Here is a 17186-nt window from a genome sequence, read left to right as displayed (position 1 = left end):
GATATCGTCATTTAAAAATCTGAAAGCGTGACATACGTACTCCAGGAGTAGTCGATTTAGGCAATAAAAAAATAATAGGAAACCACCCTATTGGTATCGTCCTTTGCTTATTCAATTCGCTTCCTGACGCCCTTACTACTGTGTCCGTTTTCCTCTAATGCGCAGCCTAACACCTGTATTTCTCCAAATATAGTCCCCCCCCCCCCTAATTATGAGGCTTGAGTTTCAGGAAAAAATTTAAAAAATGGGTTTAAATATAGTCCCCCTCTTTACTTTTACCATGGGCATTTTTGAAAAAAAAAGGGGGGACTGTGTACAGACAATTACGGTAGTTGAATCAGTGGCGCCGACTCCATTGGGCCTGAGGGGGCCCAAGCCCCCTCTAAAATTCGTTATGGGTGTGAAGAAAAAAATGTGTCCGGGTTGTCGATTTTCCTCGGAGTGTCCAGATATCGAGAATTGAGTTATCAGGGTTCTAATGTTGATCATATGACTCTCCTAAAATGCTTTAAAAACTGAAAACTCAATACTTATAAAATTTCCCGCTGTAAGATCCTCGGTTTGTGCCCCCTCCCAATCAAGGCCGTAGCCAGAAAATATTTTCGGGGGGTTTACGGAATAGTAGACAAACATAAAATTATTTTTATAAGATAAATAAACTAGCGTACACGGTTAAATAATCATATTTATTATAAACCCTTAAAGGAAAGTATAAAAATATTATTATAATATTGAAGTTAGCCTTATAGCTGTCTTTGCAGCGAAAAAATGGATTAACTCCTCGGTAACAACAAGATTAACAGCAAGATAAACAAATTATAATTAGCGCCTGATGATGATGATTACTCATTGAAACCCGGGTCGCGCTCTTATAAAATAAGTGGTATAAGTAACTGTCTATATCCAGGAAATAATGGAATACCACATAGTTAACCAAGAGTTAGTGAATTTTTTTTAACTCCTCGGTGTCGACGTCAATTCTGCGGTCCCTCAGGAGGCTCATAAGTCAATCACCTCCCTACTAATTCACAGCACTATTATTTCACACACTGCACTACAACTACACACACTGCACCTACAAATTCGCTTAGATTATTATTGACTTGAGTCGCCTTGGACTACTAGATGTCACTGCGCCGCTATATAATATCGTCATGTGAGCACCAAGCGATCATTAAATGTCTATTTATTTTTTTTCATTTCGGGGGGGGGAATCAATCCCCCTTGATCCCCCCCCTGGCTACGGCCTTGCCCCCAATATTTTTTGTAAGTCGGCATCCCTGAGTTGAATTTCTATGCCTACTCAAGTTTTTCCGTTAATTTTGTTTTGGAAGTTATATTGAAATAAAAAATTTTTATAAATAAATAGAAATAAACTAACTTCATCGTGAAATTCTTCATGTGCCGACATGTCGTGGTCCATTTCCTCCCCTGTCGTGTTGGTTTCCCGTAGACGTTCTTCCAGCTTCGACGTGCACGGAGCCTCCACGTCCATGGCAGTTGTCGTAGCAGAAGAATGCATCATCGCCTCTTCCCCCATTGAGGAACGGTGCCCAGGGTGCACATTCACCTCCTTATCAACAGAGGGCTCCACCGGTTGCACGGACACCACCTAGGAACAGTGGCAGGGAATTACAGAAAAATCGATTTTTCACCATATTTCAAGGTCAGTCACTTGTAGACACTGTCCACACATTAATAATAATAATAATAATAATTTTAATCATCCCAGGACACTTATACATGTATAGGACAAGTCAAAGAAATAAACAAAATAAAATAAAGAAGAGAATACAATGAAAAACATTACATTGAAAGAAATTCGTTCACAGAATAAAAGGCATTAGATATCAAATACCTTTTCAACTTTACTTTAAAATCTAGGAGGCAGTTAACACCTTTAATATTCAATGGCAGGTGGTTGAAGAATTTGCAACCACCGTAGGGAGGACCTTTTGCATATGATGAAAGATTGTGTGACACAGTTCTAAAGTCTTTGCTCCTCCTGGTGTTGTACAGGTGCAGTTCGTTATTTAAAACCAAACCCAAAGTGAGGTGCTGCTCTTTGACATATATTGAAGCATAATAAATGTAAATACAAGGAAGAGTCAAGATATTGAGCTTTTTGAAAAATTGCCTACAACTAGTAGATTTATTAACACCCATCAATATCCTGATGGCCCATTTTTGAAGTTTGAATAGCCTAGTGGTACAGCTAGCATGACCCCAGGATTATCTGCATGTGCATATTCTGTATTTATCTGCACATTTACATTCTAAGCGCAATAGGGTAGTTTCCTTCATCAAAGAAAACGAAAGGCATTGATTGCGATTCGTTACCCACCATTAGTGTATTCATAATACACAAATTATTTGGTTTTTGAAATACCGTTTTACACGAATGGCAAGGGTCAAATTTTATCCTCATTTGAAAAAGGCCAGATTGGCGCCCATGCGATTCCACTCCACGTGACGTCACAGGGACCTAGTTTCTACACGAGAGGATAGGAGTTATGCATCGTCAGAGGCTACCAATGCATGCATGAGTCACAGAGCTCAGGGAAACATGTCTTAATAATCACCTATTAAAACTGGCTAAGGACGGAAAGTTTTCTTCGTTTGAAAGGCATTAATAATCCTTATTTAAGCCAAGCGCTACCAGCCAGCAGGGTACTCAGCTACCTGCTAGCAGCCTGCGTCGTATCAGCGCTCAGAGCCTCGATCAAGGTCACCTACCAGGCGGGAGGGGGAACCAGAAATGCGTTGTACGGACTTTTTCCCTTCATTCCTACTTACGCGTCGCGTTTTCGCGCGCTTGAAATTTTTCACTTTTCATTTGATCGCGAAAAATAGATATCGTCATTTAAAAATCTAAAAGCGTGAAATATGTACTCCAGGAGTAATAATCTTTCGATTTAGGCAATAAAAAAATAATAGGAAACCACCCTATTATTGGTCCGTGTGCCATGATGACACATTGACCTTAAGCCCGTACCAAAGCCGGAAGACTAGTAACCAAAGTGTTCATTAACAATTGCAAAAATTCGGACACTCCTTCTCTTCCCTGGCACCCTGGTCCCTCTATTTCCCCTCTCACTACCTTTAGCTGGAGCTGAATTTTGCAAACGATATGTAACGTCAGGAGAGATAGCACTTCCATTGCTGCTTTGTTTACATTCACGGTGTCTATCGCGTTTGTTAAATTTTTCGCTAACGTGTGGCCAATGATTGTTACGTGATCAATATTTTTATCTAAAATACCTCATCTACAGACCGTGAATTTGACGACATGTAGACCGTGAAAAAAAAAAACATGGGAATTACAGGCGGTCCCAGACTTCCCCACACTATGCGTTCCGGAAAATATGCACAAAGGTCGAACCCTTGAGTTCCGTACTAATCAGGGGTAAACGTTCCAAAAGAGCGATATACAGTGAAACCTCGATATAACGACACCCTACGGTGCACTAATAAACACTCGCTATAGCGAATTGTCGCTTTACCGGAGGTGGAGCAAATAATGCCAATATACCTGTTGCGAACAGATATACATGAACAGGAGTGGTGCGGCGACAGATAAACATCTATCCGATAAACGTAAGCATAAATCCAGACGAAAGGCGATGTTTTTTTGCATCACTAAATTTCCTTACTCGAATTACGACTAACTATTCAAACAATTTATAAGCACCGCACTGAATAAAAATCATGCAAAGCATTGTTTCGTCAATCATCATATTTATCGAACGACAGTTTACCACATAAATTTGAGACTGAGCACTCCATTAACTTCATTTCTAACAGATCGCTAGCAATTACAGAGGTTAAGAAGTCTTGATGTAAGTTTTTCCGGCGGTGAAACCCTCGCTATGGCGAGAGCCAACACCGAAAGGGTCTCGTAAAAACAAATTTTTTAACACGCTTAGTATAGGGTCCATTGACGGTGCATCGGCTATCTCTCGTAATAGCGGGGGTGTCGCTATAGCCCGTACTCGCTTTAACGAGGTTCCACTGTATACCGTATTTGTCCGAATATAGTTCCCCCTTTATTTTTCCAAAAACGCCCATGATAAAAGTTAAGGGGGGGACTACACTCAAACCCATTTTGTTAATTTTTTTTTTTTTAACACTTTGCGTGCCATGGACGTAATATTACGTCTTTCCATTTAATTGACTTTGTACGCATGAAGCCGTAATATTTCGCCCGTGGTACTTTTCCAGTTTACTGCTTAGGGGTTCTGTTTTTTCAAAAATCAACTGCTCGATGGAAAAAGAGTTCACTTTATGTCTTGAGGACGAAAAGTCCTCTGTAGCTACCGGCATCCTCATCTTAGGCCACTTAGTGTGAAAATTCTTTGGGCCAATGGACCGTTCGTTGAGGGTGCATTGACCCTTTTTGTCATCTAGGATTTACAATACTTTGCTCGGAACAATGCTTTTTTATGATTTCCATGCTTTAAATAGTTCAAATTGAGCGTATTAAAAAAATTATTATGCATGTTATGGCGTTACATCATATGTTACAACTTTTTTATTTTTCAAAAACAGTAGTTTTTCATTTGTAAATTACATATTTTAAAATTAGCAATAAAAGTTATTCAACTCATTCATAAAAATAGAGCAAAGTCCATTTTTATTGAAATGCACATCGATATAAATATACTTTTGATGCTAATGTTTTAAAAAATGTACGAATATAGTAAAAAATGGCTGGATTTTTCAGTAGGGCTTTCAATTTAGCAGCCGGCACTCACAGTGTTAAAGATCGCTGAAAACATCGAAAAAGTGCAAAGCTCATGCAGGGACAAGCCGCAACACTCTTAAACCACAGCCGGATAATCGGGACTCTGCTGTTGTTTGAAAATGATGGAGAAAATTTATGGCATTATGTGCCATTGGTACTCAACGGTTATCTCTGAATGTTTTTTTTAAATCATCAAAACAATTAAAATTTGAGGGGAATTAATTCATTCAAAGCAACTGGAAAGCTACACTGTGTCCATTACAATATCTACCGATTTCATCGATAGATTTTTCTTCCTCATAGGAAAATCTACTAGGATTGGTAGCATATTAATTGCGTAAGCTTGGTTTCGCTGTTGGTAGGACCCGCCCGCCTCTGTGACGGTGCGGGATTCCTCGTTCCTTCCCTTCCTTCCCTATCCCCTCCCAGGAGGCGTTGTTGGGCTCCCATCGCGACGACGCCTCCTTCCCTTTTCCTTCCTGTCCGCCCCCTTCTGGGTGCAGAGGTAAAAAGATCGTGCTTATAGACCCTGCCCCAGGAGTGTAACCCACGAGCCCGCCCTAAGGGTTTCGTTCACACTGTGTCCATTACAATGGGGTGCTCTCATAGAATTAAAAAAGGTAAATTTTTTACACATCTAGATAAGTAAGTTTTTGACGTATGCAAAATATGACTACACAATTCTCAATATTCTTAATGCCACAGAGCTTCAAAGTTCGTGAAAATTACTGAATTCTTTCGTGCTGCAAGAACGCTCTGTGAAGTCAGAATGCGAGTAAGCAGATTCGCCCCATGGCAATAACATAACAGTAATGACGATAACAAACATCTACGACGATACTGATTCATATCTTGAAGGGTGTGTCAAAAACAGTTGTGAATAGTTAAAAAGTTTTTCCCGTGCACATATGGCTAACTACGACTTCATAAAGACGCACTCTGGGAACATTCTGAAGGTAGATTAATTCATGGTCACTTGTTTCTTCTCCAGTAATGAAGATTTCTCGCCGTGGAGTTAAGTAGCCACGAAATTGAAATGTAGCATAAATTAAATCAACAACCTTGTCCGCTAGCAATCCAAAACTTGGTTTTCATCTCATTTAACTACTGTCATTTACTAATTACTTTTAATGTGTCCTAGGTGCAATATTGAAATATGTGAAGTTAACGTTTAGGAGAAATACAACGGAACATGAATGACGCCGATTAACTTACAATAAGAATTCCTAAGGTCTGGAAGAGAGACTTACGGTGAGTCCTCGTTCTACGTCACCCCGTTTAACGTCATTTCGCAATAACGTCACGAAAATTTTGAGATCGTCATTCATTTATCCCCCCCTCGCTTCGCAATAACGTCACGTCTTTTAAATTTCGTGCGAGAAAAAAAGGCGAAGTGGCAGGCGTTACAGGTTGTTTGTTTCGTGGGCGGTAATACGGTCAGTCTATTCAAAGTGTATAACGGTGTGTATATTGTTAATTGCGATTACGGTTTTGGCAAATTTTAGCATCAGAGACATTTCCACGAAAATTTCCAAGAGAACAATGTTCACAATAATTTTGGTTCCTGTCACTGCGACGATGTTTCAGCGATGATGATGCCCATGCGACGCCCGCCCGCCTCAATTCGCAATTAAAACCATCTCTTCGATTTCATAATCCCAGTTTGCCCGCCCTCGTTCATTTCCGCCATTTTAATTTCGCTCCTGACCAGTTCGAAAAGAAATTCTCGTAGCGAACGTAGGGCCTATGGACTGGTGCTCCGGATCACCATCTGTAGCGTCTGGCAGCGGAAGTAGCATTCATTGGACCGCACTCCAAAGCCGAAAAGCAAATGCGGGAAGATACAAAAAAGGAGAAGGATTTATGTCACTGCTGCTATTGCCGTCGATGAAGACAGGAACTCGTATTTATGCCATAGTTAGGCATTCCCATCGTGAAAAATGCCCCAGATATGATACGCTAATATTTTTTTCACGTAGGAATTGTGAGGTCTAGGAGCCGATATTCACTTTTTACATTGTTTCTTATGAGATATTATGCTTTGATTAATGTCTTTTCGTTTATTGTCACATTTTTCAGGAACGGTAAGTGACGTTAAACGAGGACTCACTGTACGGTGATTCAGCAATGGGATAGGTTCAATTATTAATAAATTTGAGCGTTAGCACCGTTGGGGCTATATAACATAAAGTGAGAAATATAATCTAATACAGGCGGTCCCCGACTTTCGTACACAATGCGTTCCCGAAAACTTGTACGAAAGTCGAATGTACGAAAGTCGAACCATTGACTTCCATACTAATTAGGGGTTACGTTCCAAAATAGCGGAATATACGTACTAAAACCTTTTTTTCCACGGAATTCATTTCAATTGACTTAATTTTAATAATACGTTAATAAAACTCCTCAAATCATCTAATTTCTTTTGAAAATACGCAGAAAATGCAAATAAAAGTTTAAAAAACAAGATCTCCGTTGGCTATCGAGTGAAACTTCCTCTTGGCATTTTAAGTTGACATTCCACTTATTACGTCCACTATAAATAAAAAGACACATCAAGAAGCAAAACAAAATGTAATTGTTGAACCCGCACTTTGGATACCTTTTAATTTTTACACCAAAATTCGACATTTTGGCAGGTGACATTCGTGAACGTGTATATTTCGCATGTTATTAAAAAAAAGACAAACGGAATTCGTGTGATATTTCGTGCAATATCATTGCTGAAGGTGTACATGAATTAATCAGCACTCAAACGAAAAAACACAATTAGAAAGAAGATCTTACTAGTTTTATTGAAAGCTATTTGATGATGTCTAGTCAACTTCTTTTGAAAAATATCTCCAATGAAGGCTTTCTTCTTCTCTTGATGAAGGAGCCTATAGCAGGCAGTCCCTCTCCCAAATAAATCACCTAGATTAGAGTCAACTACCAACAATTCCCTTCATTATATACGTTCATATTGTTCACATGTACTGCCATTTGAAACAACTGAATGTTGGGATGTGCAATAAACATCGCAGGAATTTAAAAAAAATAACCAACGTCCGAAAGTCCGAATTTAGCGCACGAAAGTCAAGTAAAAGGTGTCAATTTTGAACGTACGAAAGTGCGAATTGTACGAAAGTCGAGGACCGCCTGTACATACTGTGGAAATCGCCGTAGATGAGGAGGATGAAAAAGTAATAAGTGCTATTTGTCGAGACTGTGCTGCATCTTCCAGTATGCATACATTTTTTAAACCTGTCAATTATTAAGGATAAATATTTCATGAGTGAAGACGAAATGAAAATATAATGCTATGAAAAAAAAAATTGTACTGAGAGATACATAGGTTTTTTTTAAAACTGGGACAAATAGTCTACTGGCATCACGTAAACGTTTTGTTCACTGGACTCTGACGTCAGGGGCGCAGCTAGGAATTAAGGCTGGAGGGGGTTTAGGTGCAACTAATACCAGGGTGTGTGGGAGTATGGTATACCCACCAGGATAAGCCTTCGGTGTGAGATTAATAACTTGCGGAATTTTAAGATAAATGGTTCAAAATGGTGAGTTTTATGGCTTTGTGAGGGAAATTTTATTAATCCTTACACACTATTCTATTAGTAATATCAATCCAATTAAGTACAATGGATTAAACTTAGGCATTTCTATGAGCTCTAGGGGGGGGGGGGGTTTCTTCCCCAAAACCCCCTCCTCGCAGCACCACTGTCTGACATCACGCTCAGCCAACATGGCGATGGGTCGTTTGGAGCGCAAGATAACAATACAATTTTCAAATTGGAATTTACGAATAATACGCAGGTTAGAGATGAACTCCTTTCACCGTAATTTTTAGAATTAAGGATAATATTTTATCACATAATCATCCATTTTCAGTGGAATTCCCCATTACACTTAATAATACAGTAGATTCCGGTTAATTTGGACATATCGGGACTTGTGCACTTTGCCCCAATTAAGCGGCTGCCCCAATTAGGCGAACTCTCTTGTGCGAAAAATCCACAGAGGAAAAATCATTCGCCTTGACCGGGATTCGAACCCGGATCCCTCGATTTCCGAGTCCATACCACCTTGTCCGGTATAGTCCCAAATTTCCACAGGGGAGAATGACGCCTCGGTAGCTTAACTGGCTAAAGCACTCGGCCAGAAATCGAGGGATCCGAGTTCGAATCCCGGTCAAGGCGAATGATTTTTCCTCTGTGGATTTTTCGCACTATTTGTGCATTGCAGGTGACTCCGTAAAAAGTTATTACCGTGGCTAGTCCCGGTATACTTTCAGAACTCTCTTGTATATGGGCATAAAAAACTTTGAAGCTGTAGAGAGAAGACAAAAGAATGTTTATAATGCAACATAAGTTTATTGAACTATTAATTTGATTAATAAATCAGTGAGTTTAGTTAATTTATTATTACTTTTAAGAATTATAATTTAGTTAAAAATATTTTTCACAGCCACGGGCAACGCTGAATGAATGTCTTTTACTAAATCCTTTTAAAGAAAAGTCTTATCCTCTTGCGGATAGTATAACAACAAGAGCTTTCAAAATAGGGCAAGAATTGGAACATTTTTGAAAAAGAAGAGTAAATCAAAGGAGGAAGATATAAAAAAATGGTACTCCGAAAACAAAAAAAAAAAAATTAATTTCGTCGCGAGTATAGAGTCTATGCCCCAAGTAACCAGTAAACCCATTAAACGGAATCTGCTGTAAATAACTTACCTTATTTGACGATAAACCGCCACCTTCATCGACTGTTTTGTTATTTCTCCTGAGTTCCTCATCAAAAAACTCTTTGGCCTCCCGGAATTGCTCTTTGAAGCGCTTGAATTTTGTTAGTTTCAAGAGACAATGGTCACAGATCACCTGGGGGTAGTCATCGGAGGTGGAGACCTGAAAGACAGATTTAGAACATCACATTGGTTGAGATTAATGAATACAGTGAGTCCTCGTTTAACGTCACTTACCGTTCCTGAAAAATGTGACGATAAACCAAATGACGTTAATCGAAACATAATATCCCATAAGAAACAATGTAAAAAGTGAATATCGGCTCCTAGACCTCACAATTCCTACGCGAAAAAATTTTAGCATATCATATCTGGAGCATTTTTTACGATGGGAATGCCAAACTACGGCATAAATACGAGTTCCTGTCTTCATCGACGACAATAGCAGCACTGACGTAAATCCTTCTCCATTTTTGTATCTTCCCGCATTTGCTTTTCGGCTTCGCTATGGTGGTCGCCCGGGCGAGCGTCGCCTGGGCATCATCATCGCTGAAACATCGTCGCAGTTAAGGGAACCAAAATTATTGTGAACACGGCGAAAAAAGTGACGACAAAAACTCTGAGTTCTGCACGGAAAAATTCCTTGAAATCACTCTTTAGGTTCCAGAAAACAATTATGTCAAGTAAAACATTGCGCACCTACGTAAGAATTCATTTTGCAGAAAATTTGCTAAAACCATAATCGCAATTAACAATAAACACACCGTTTTACACTTCGTTTAGACTGACTGTATTACCGCCCACAAAACGAACAACCTGCAACGCCTGCCGCTTCACGTTTTTTTCTCGCGCGAAATTTAAAAGCCTTGACGTTATCGCGAAGCGAAGGTGCGATAAACGAATGACGGTCTCAAAATTTTCGTGACGTTATCGCGAACTGACGTTAAACGGGGTGTCGTAGAACGAGGACTCACTGTACTGTAAAATCTCGATTACACGAAGTCATTTGGACCGGAAAATTGGCACTTCGTAAAATCGAGTCATGTAATTTCAAACCTTTTTCATAAGTCACGAATAAATGCTCGCTATTGTTTCCTCCGCCCTCTTTTGTCTTTAGTGGCCTTATTTAGCCCTTTCGAGACGGCTCACAAAAACCATTTTAAAATGCACAGTAACACAGCGAAAAAGGTTATAGTACTACTGTCGCGTGGTTGGCGGTCGCAACATTATTGGTGGGGAGCGTATTCTCAATAACTAGACAGTGGATTAATTCATGGGTTTTTAATAGTCAGATACACTGGACGATCAGGCACAGCGGATAAGGGGGAAATGAGGACTCACATGAATTCAGCGGCAGACAAGACCTGTGACGGACGGCGACTCGGGTGCGGACGGTACGACGGCTCCTGGCGAGGCTGGGAAGGCAGGAAGGAAGTCCGGAGGAGGTCGGTATAGCGACCCGCGACCGAGTAAGGGAGGATGCCCGGAGGAGGTCGGTATAGCGACCCGCGACCGAGTAAGGGAGGATGCTCGGAGGAGGTCGGATGACGACCCGCGACCGAGTAAGGGAAGGAAGGAACAAGGTTCTGGCCGGAGGACGGCGCCTCAATATAAGTCAATCCTGAGGAGCAAAGGTTGCAGGTACCGCTCGGATTGATAGGAAGGTCATTGCCCAGGGTGGGGGAGGGGTTGAGTGAGTGACTAGTCGGCCTCGTCACAGGGGGAGGAAAATAGCTGGCTCGCGATAATGGTGATACCCTTTTCCGCGAAACCGAAGTTCCGCGAGTCACTCCGACACTACCACATTATAGCCACCAAGTTAAATAAGTTATAAAAATGATTGAACTAACAAGAACAATATAGTGGTATACATGGACAATGTTTCTACGAATATATAATATTTTTCACGTTTGGCACTTCGTATACTTTAGGGAAACCAATACTTCGTTTAAGTTAACCATAGAAAACATTTTTTATGCCACTATTTACCACATAATAAACTTAACTACGGTAGGTGAAAGCGAATAACGAACCTTGATGATGCAACGTAAGTTCCAACGTCAATGCTCATATCTGCTCCACAATTATTGGGCCATTTCATCTCAAATCAGGCAGATAGTGCAAAATCATGTCAGGTGACCATCACCGATTTCTCTGAAATTTGTACATGTGAAAGCAGTATCCTTATGATGAATAACGATGACTTTATCTCTGCTCAGAACTGAACCGTCATAAAGTTACCGCCCCTTGAACATTGCAGTGTCAGGCCTCAGAGTAAAAAATGAAAAATCACATAAATGTTGATTACTAAGGAACCACGGCCCGTAAAGCAGTGGTTATTGTTTTATTTGAAAGAAAATTCATTTACGCACATTATGGCATAACTTTCAAGTCATTTGAAGCAAGAATAAACAAATAGGACTTGTTTAAACAATAAAAATTAGTCATTATTTAACAATTTATTACTAAAAAAGGCCACCTTTTATTTTCTTAAAAAAAATTATCAGCGGGTAGTTAAAATGTTCTGCTTTCAATTAAAAAATAAAAAAGGTAGTATTTTTATACTTTTTGTTTTAAGGCATGTCAAAGTTGTTTTCGACTCTTGTACACCAAGATTGCATACCTTCAAGGGGAAAAAAATGCCGTTTCATTCTACTTAGCATTAATAACAGTGAAAAGTTCATATCTGAATGATTGGTTACATCTATTGACTGAAAGCAAGTTCAATCTTGTTTAATTCCATAGCATCCAATGTGTGCAAACACCCACTGCTACTGCCTGGAAACGGTGAATGAGTTGCAATTTGCACAGAGTATTTTTCAATGGCACTTCACATAAGTCTTTCTTCTACTTTGGGCCATGTGGAACATTTCGATGGATCGTGTGGATGCATAAATGAGACACTAATGTCATTCTCTTGTAAAGACACTGCAGTGATTTTTGAAATTGACCAGGTTTTTCGGAAACACACAATGAAGTCATTCATGGTGAGATTTTGAGTACTGTATGTCATTATATCTGAATTTGTTAGTGTCACAGCCTGTTTGATTGTGTGGATTACAGAGCGAGCTTTAGTTGTCCCATGTCTGTCAACTACCAAGACATGAAACTGTTGATGCCATGTACAGGTGCACCTTTCACCCAATCATTTTTTTGTCTACATAGGGTGGTTTCCTATTATTGTTCATTGCCTAAATCGAAAGATTATTACTCCTGGAGTACATATATCTCGCTTTTAGATTTTTAAATGATGATACATATCAGTTTTTTGTGATTCAATGAAAAGTGAAAATTTTCAAGCGTACGAAAGCGCGATGGCTAAGTATGAATGCTGCGAAAAGCCTGTGTGACCTCTGGCTGCTTGCTGTCGAACATGGCGGTAGCATAGAGTTCCTTGCTAGTAGGTAGTGCTTGGTTTAAATAAGGATTACTAGTACCCTATCAAACAAAGAAAACTCTCTGACCAAATGCAATTTTAAGAGGGGATTGTTAAGGGATGTTTCCCGGAGCTCTGTGCCTCATGTATACATTGGTAATCTCAGATGATGTAAAACTCCAATCTACTTGTATAGCATCTAGGTCCCTGTGACGTTATGTGGAGTGGCATCGCATCGTCGCCAATCTATCCTTTTTCAAATGAGGTTGAAATTGGCCATTAACATTCGTCAGAACAGGGATTTCTAAAAATCAAATAATTTTGTGTATTATGAATACACCAAAGGTGGGTAAGGGATCACAATCAACGCCTTTCGTTTTATTTGATGAAGGAAAATGAAAGGAATGAAACCTATTTGGCTAGTTTAACATGTGTAAAATGCAAAAGTTTGATATTAGGCATGGATATGCTCACATGTTGTACAAAGACTTGTTTGAATTTACTTGCCACAATTGAAATATCTGTATATGGGCATAAACAAATGTTGAAATGATAGAAAGAAGACTAAAGAATGTTTATAATGCAACATAAGTTCATTAAACTATTAATTTGATTAATAAATCAGCGAGTTTAGTTAACTTATTATAATTTTTAAGAATTATAACAATTTAGTTAAAAATATTTTTCACAGCCTTGGGCGGCGCTGAATGAATGTCTTATACTAAGTCCTATTAAAGAAAAGTACTATCCTCTTGCGGATAGTATAACAACAAGAACTTTCAGAATGGGGCAAGAATAGGAATAGGATAGGAAAAGATGTGAAAAAAAGAGTAAATCAAAGAAGGAAAATATGAAAATGGTATTCTGAAAACAAAAAAATTTAATTTCCTCGCGAGTATAGAGTCTATGTCGCCGACTCATGGCCCAATAAAGCGGCATATGCTGTCCCAATTAAGCGGAGAATACTCTGGGATATTCCTCTATTGGGTTCTGTTCTTCAAGATCTGCCCCAATTAAGTGGTTGCCCCAAGTAACCGGCGGACCCATTGAACGGAATCTACTGTATTCATGAATTCTTACCAAATATTAGAAGAGATAAAATCCAAAGTTACTCGAACGTAGAAAGAAGACAACTCACCTGGAATCGCATCATGTCTTCTATGGCATCCTTGAGATTGTAGTCCGTGAACGCGCCTCCATATATCATCGTCACCCTCTTCCCAGCTCTGAAGCACAGCCGGCACAATTTAAACCGGTAGTATGGATCCGAGACTGGAACAACCGAAACATCTGCATACCCTGCCAACAATGTCTTGGCCAGCTGTTCCACGGCTATCCCATCGATTGTTCTTGTTTTCTCTGGCGGCGGAGAAGCCCTCGCTATGTAATGGCTGAATATAGAGTCCCGACTTGAATCACCATCATCAGCATCGGGCTCTGTAATGCCCACATGTTCATCAAGGGTACTAACCTCCTCCACCACATTTTCCCCCCCTTCAAGCTGAGCATCGTGGGCAAAATCGCTACCCGGTATAGAAAACAGATGGCAATCGTCAGCTGAATTATCAACTCCATCACGAATATCGGCCTTCCACCTTTCCAAGCTCGAACTTTCAACAGTTTTCTCAGCTGGGGTTCCACAAGGAAGCACCACAGTACCTTGGTTAATTTCATCGGGACACTTCACACCACTATCACAGATCACAGCACTGTCCGAAGCACATGTAGAGACAGGAACGAGGGCGGAACAACCTGTTTCACTACCTGGCACATTACGATCGTGCCAGGCGGGTGAAACGGAAGGATTTGGAGGCAAACTTGTAGAAAGTTCCTGGACTGTTAAGTCCAGGGTTCCGGGGACGACAATGTCGATGACGAGGGGCTCAGTCGGGGATGCAGTTGCGCCGCTTTCATCATCAGGGGGTAAGAGAATGGGGTTGATGTTTCGATGAAGGGCCAAGTCTTGAGATATGCGTCCAAAGAGTGAGGTGTTGATCTCAACGGTGCTAATGGACGAAGACTCGGGAGTCTGGTCGTCTCCCAAACTAATCAGTTCTTCAGTCTTGGTGTTTGCAGGAACCTGCTTCCCATTCACACCCGTGACCGGCTCCGGTTTGCTGCTAAGGGCAGTGCTTCCCTCTAAGATGAGTCAAAAAAATTAGTGAGGGATAACACAGGCCAACAATAAAAAACTTTTTTACTCAAAATACCTTACAATGAGTCCTCGTTTAACGTCACTTACCGTTCCTGAAAAATGTGACGATAAACGATATGACGTTACAGAAAAGTTACTCGGGTTTTCCACCGGTCGATGTCGTCCATGTCTCCTGACGTTTCGATCCGCAACTTGCGGATCTTCCGAATCTGAGGATGAACTGCAAGTCGGGGATCGAAACGTCGGGAGACATGGACGACACTGACCGGTGGAAAACCCAAGAAACTTTTCTGCAACTGATACGCCGGGAAAACCTAAGATCAGAAATGACGTTAATCGAAGCACAATATAATAATATATCCCACAAGTAACAATGTAAAAAAGTGAATATCGGCTCCTATACCTCACAATTCCTATGCGAAAAAATTTTATAATCATAATCATAATTTATTCAACATTAAACATAAAACAATGTAATAGTCTTCGTCAAAGAAAAACTAAATCTAGAATATACAATTTAGAGTATTGCTCTCCAGAAATTCATTGAGTGAATAAAAAGCTTGAGTCACTATCCACGAGTGAAGAACACCTTTAAACTTTCTTAAAGTTCAATTTCTTGCCTCTTGAGGTAAGTGGTTGAACATGCAAAGTTTAACATGGTCAAAAGAATTTTTTGTAGTTGACAGCCTACAGTGGGGCTGTAACAGATTATGTTTGAGCCTTGTGTTGTAATGGTGGACATCAGCACCAGTTTTATGGCTGTCAATATTCACTTTTACATTTATTAAACATTTAAATATATATAGACCGTACAATGTCATAATCCCTTGCTGCCTGAATAGTGGTTTGCAGTGTTCCCTTACGTTAGAATTGGTAATAATCCTAATGGCTCTTTTCTGTAAAATGAATAACTCTTTAGATGAGGAAGAATGGCCCCAAACGTATCATATCTGGAGCATTTTTTACGATGGGAATGCCAAACTATGGCATAAATACGAGTTCCTATCTTCATCGACGACAATAGCAGCAGTGACGTAAATCCTTCTCCATTTATGTATCTTTCCGCATTTGCTTTTCGGCTTCGCTATGGTGGTCGCCCAGGCGAGCGTCACCTGGGCATCATCATTGCTGAAACTTCGTCGCAGTTACAGGAACCAAAATTATTGTGAACAAGGCGAAAAAAGTGACGACAAAAACTCACACAAGTTCTACAAGGAAAAATGCCTTGAAATCACTTTTTAGGTTCCTGAAAACCATTATGTCAAGTAAAACCTTTCGCACCAACCTAAGAATTAATTTAGCAGAAAATTTGCTTAATCCGTAATCGCAATTAACAATAAACATGCCGTTTTACACTTTGGTTAGACTGACTGTACTACCGCCCACAAAACGAACAACCTGCAACGCCCGCCGCTTCGCGTTTTTTTCTCGCGCGAAATTTAAAAGCCTAGACGTTATCGCGAAGCGAAGGTGCGATAAACGAATGACGGTCTCAAAATTTTCATGACGTTAAACAGGGTGACGTAGGACGAGGACTCACTGTATTCTTATTTTTGAACGTAGGTTTTCGCAGCAAGAGGCATCGTAATTGCGCAGGTCACAGCCGCACTAATTTCTAAAATGGCGCGGAATTACGCAAATGCATGAACGAAATTAGAACAGGGGCTACTTTGCTGTCTTGCATCCACGCATGTGTTCTGGCAATTCACCGCTTTTACACGACGCAATAGGGTGGTTTCCTATTATTTTTTTATTGCCTATATCGGAAGATTATTACTCCTGGAGAACGTATTTCACGCTTTTAGATTTTTAAATGACGATATCTATTTTTCGCGATTAAATGAAAAGTGAAAATTTTCAAGCGCCCGAAAACGCGACGGGTAAGGAAATCTCTCCGTGTGACGTATTTCTGGTTCCCCCTCCCGCCTTGTGAGGTGACCTTGATCGAGGCTCTGAGCGCTGATAGGACGCAGGATGCTAGAGGGTAGCTGAGTACCTTGCTGTCTGGTAGCGCTTGGCTTAAAAAAGGTTTATTAATACCTTATCAAACGAAGAAAACTTTCCGACCTTAGCCAGTTTTAATAGGTGATTATTAAGACATGTTTCCCTGAGCTCTGTGCCTCATGCATGCATTGGTAACCTCAGACGATGTATAACTCCTATCTTCTCCTATAGAAACTAG

The 17186-nt window shown here is 40.1% G+C and overlaps 1 protein-coding gene across 2 annotated transcripts in view; it reads right to left on the bottom strand.

Annotated features, from left to right (window-relative positions):
- The window catches only part of LOC124170158, a 40939-nt gene that overhangs the window by 15163 nt on the left and 8590 nt on the right, over window positions 1-17186 (bottom strand). For both annotated transcript variants that reach the window (XM_046548858.1, XM_046548859.1), the window contains 3 exons: window positions 13988-14988; window positions 9466-9636; window positions 1382-1612 (listed from right to left, as the gene is read on the bottom strand). In XM_046548858.1, coding sequence (XP_046404814.1) covers window positions 1382-1612; window positions 9466-9636; window positions 13988-14988 — 1403 coding nt within the window. The remainder of the gene's footprint in view (window positions 1-1381; window positions 1613-9465; window positions 9637-13987; window positions 14989-17186) is intronic.

This window comes from Ischnura elegans, chromosome 13 (genome assembly GCF_921293095.1).
Source record: "Ischnura elegans chromosome 13, ioIscEleg1.1, whole genome shotgun sequence".
Lineage (NCBI taxonomy): Eukaryota > Metazoa > Arthropoda > Insecta > Odonata > Coenagrionidae > Ischnura > Ischnura elegans.
The sequence above is the reverse complement of the archived record's forward strand: the minus strand, read 5'-3'. Positions and strand labels throughout refer to the sequence as shown.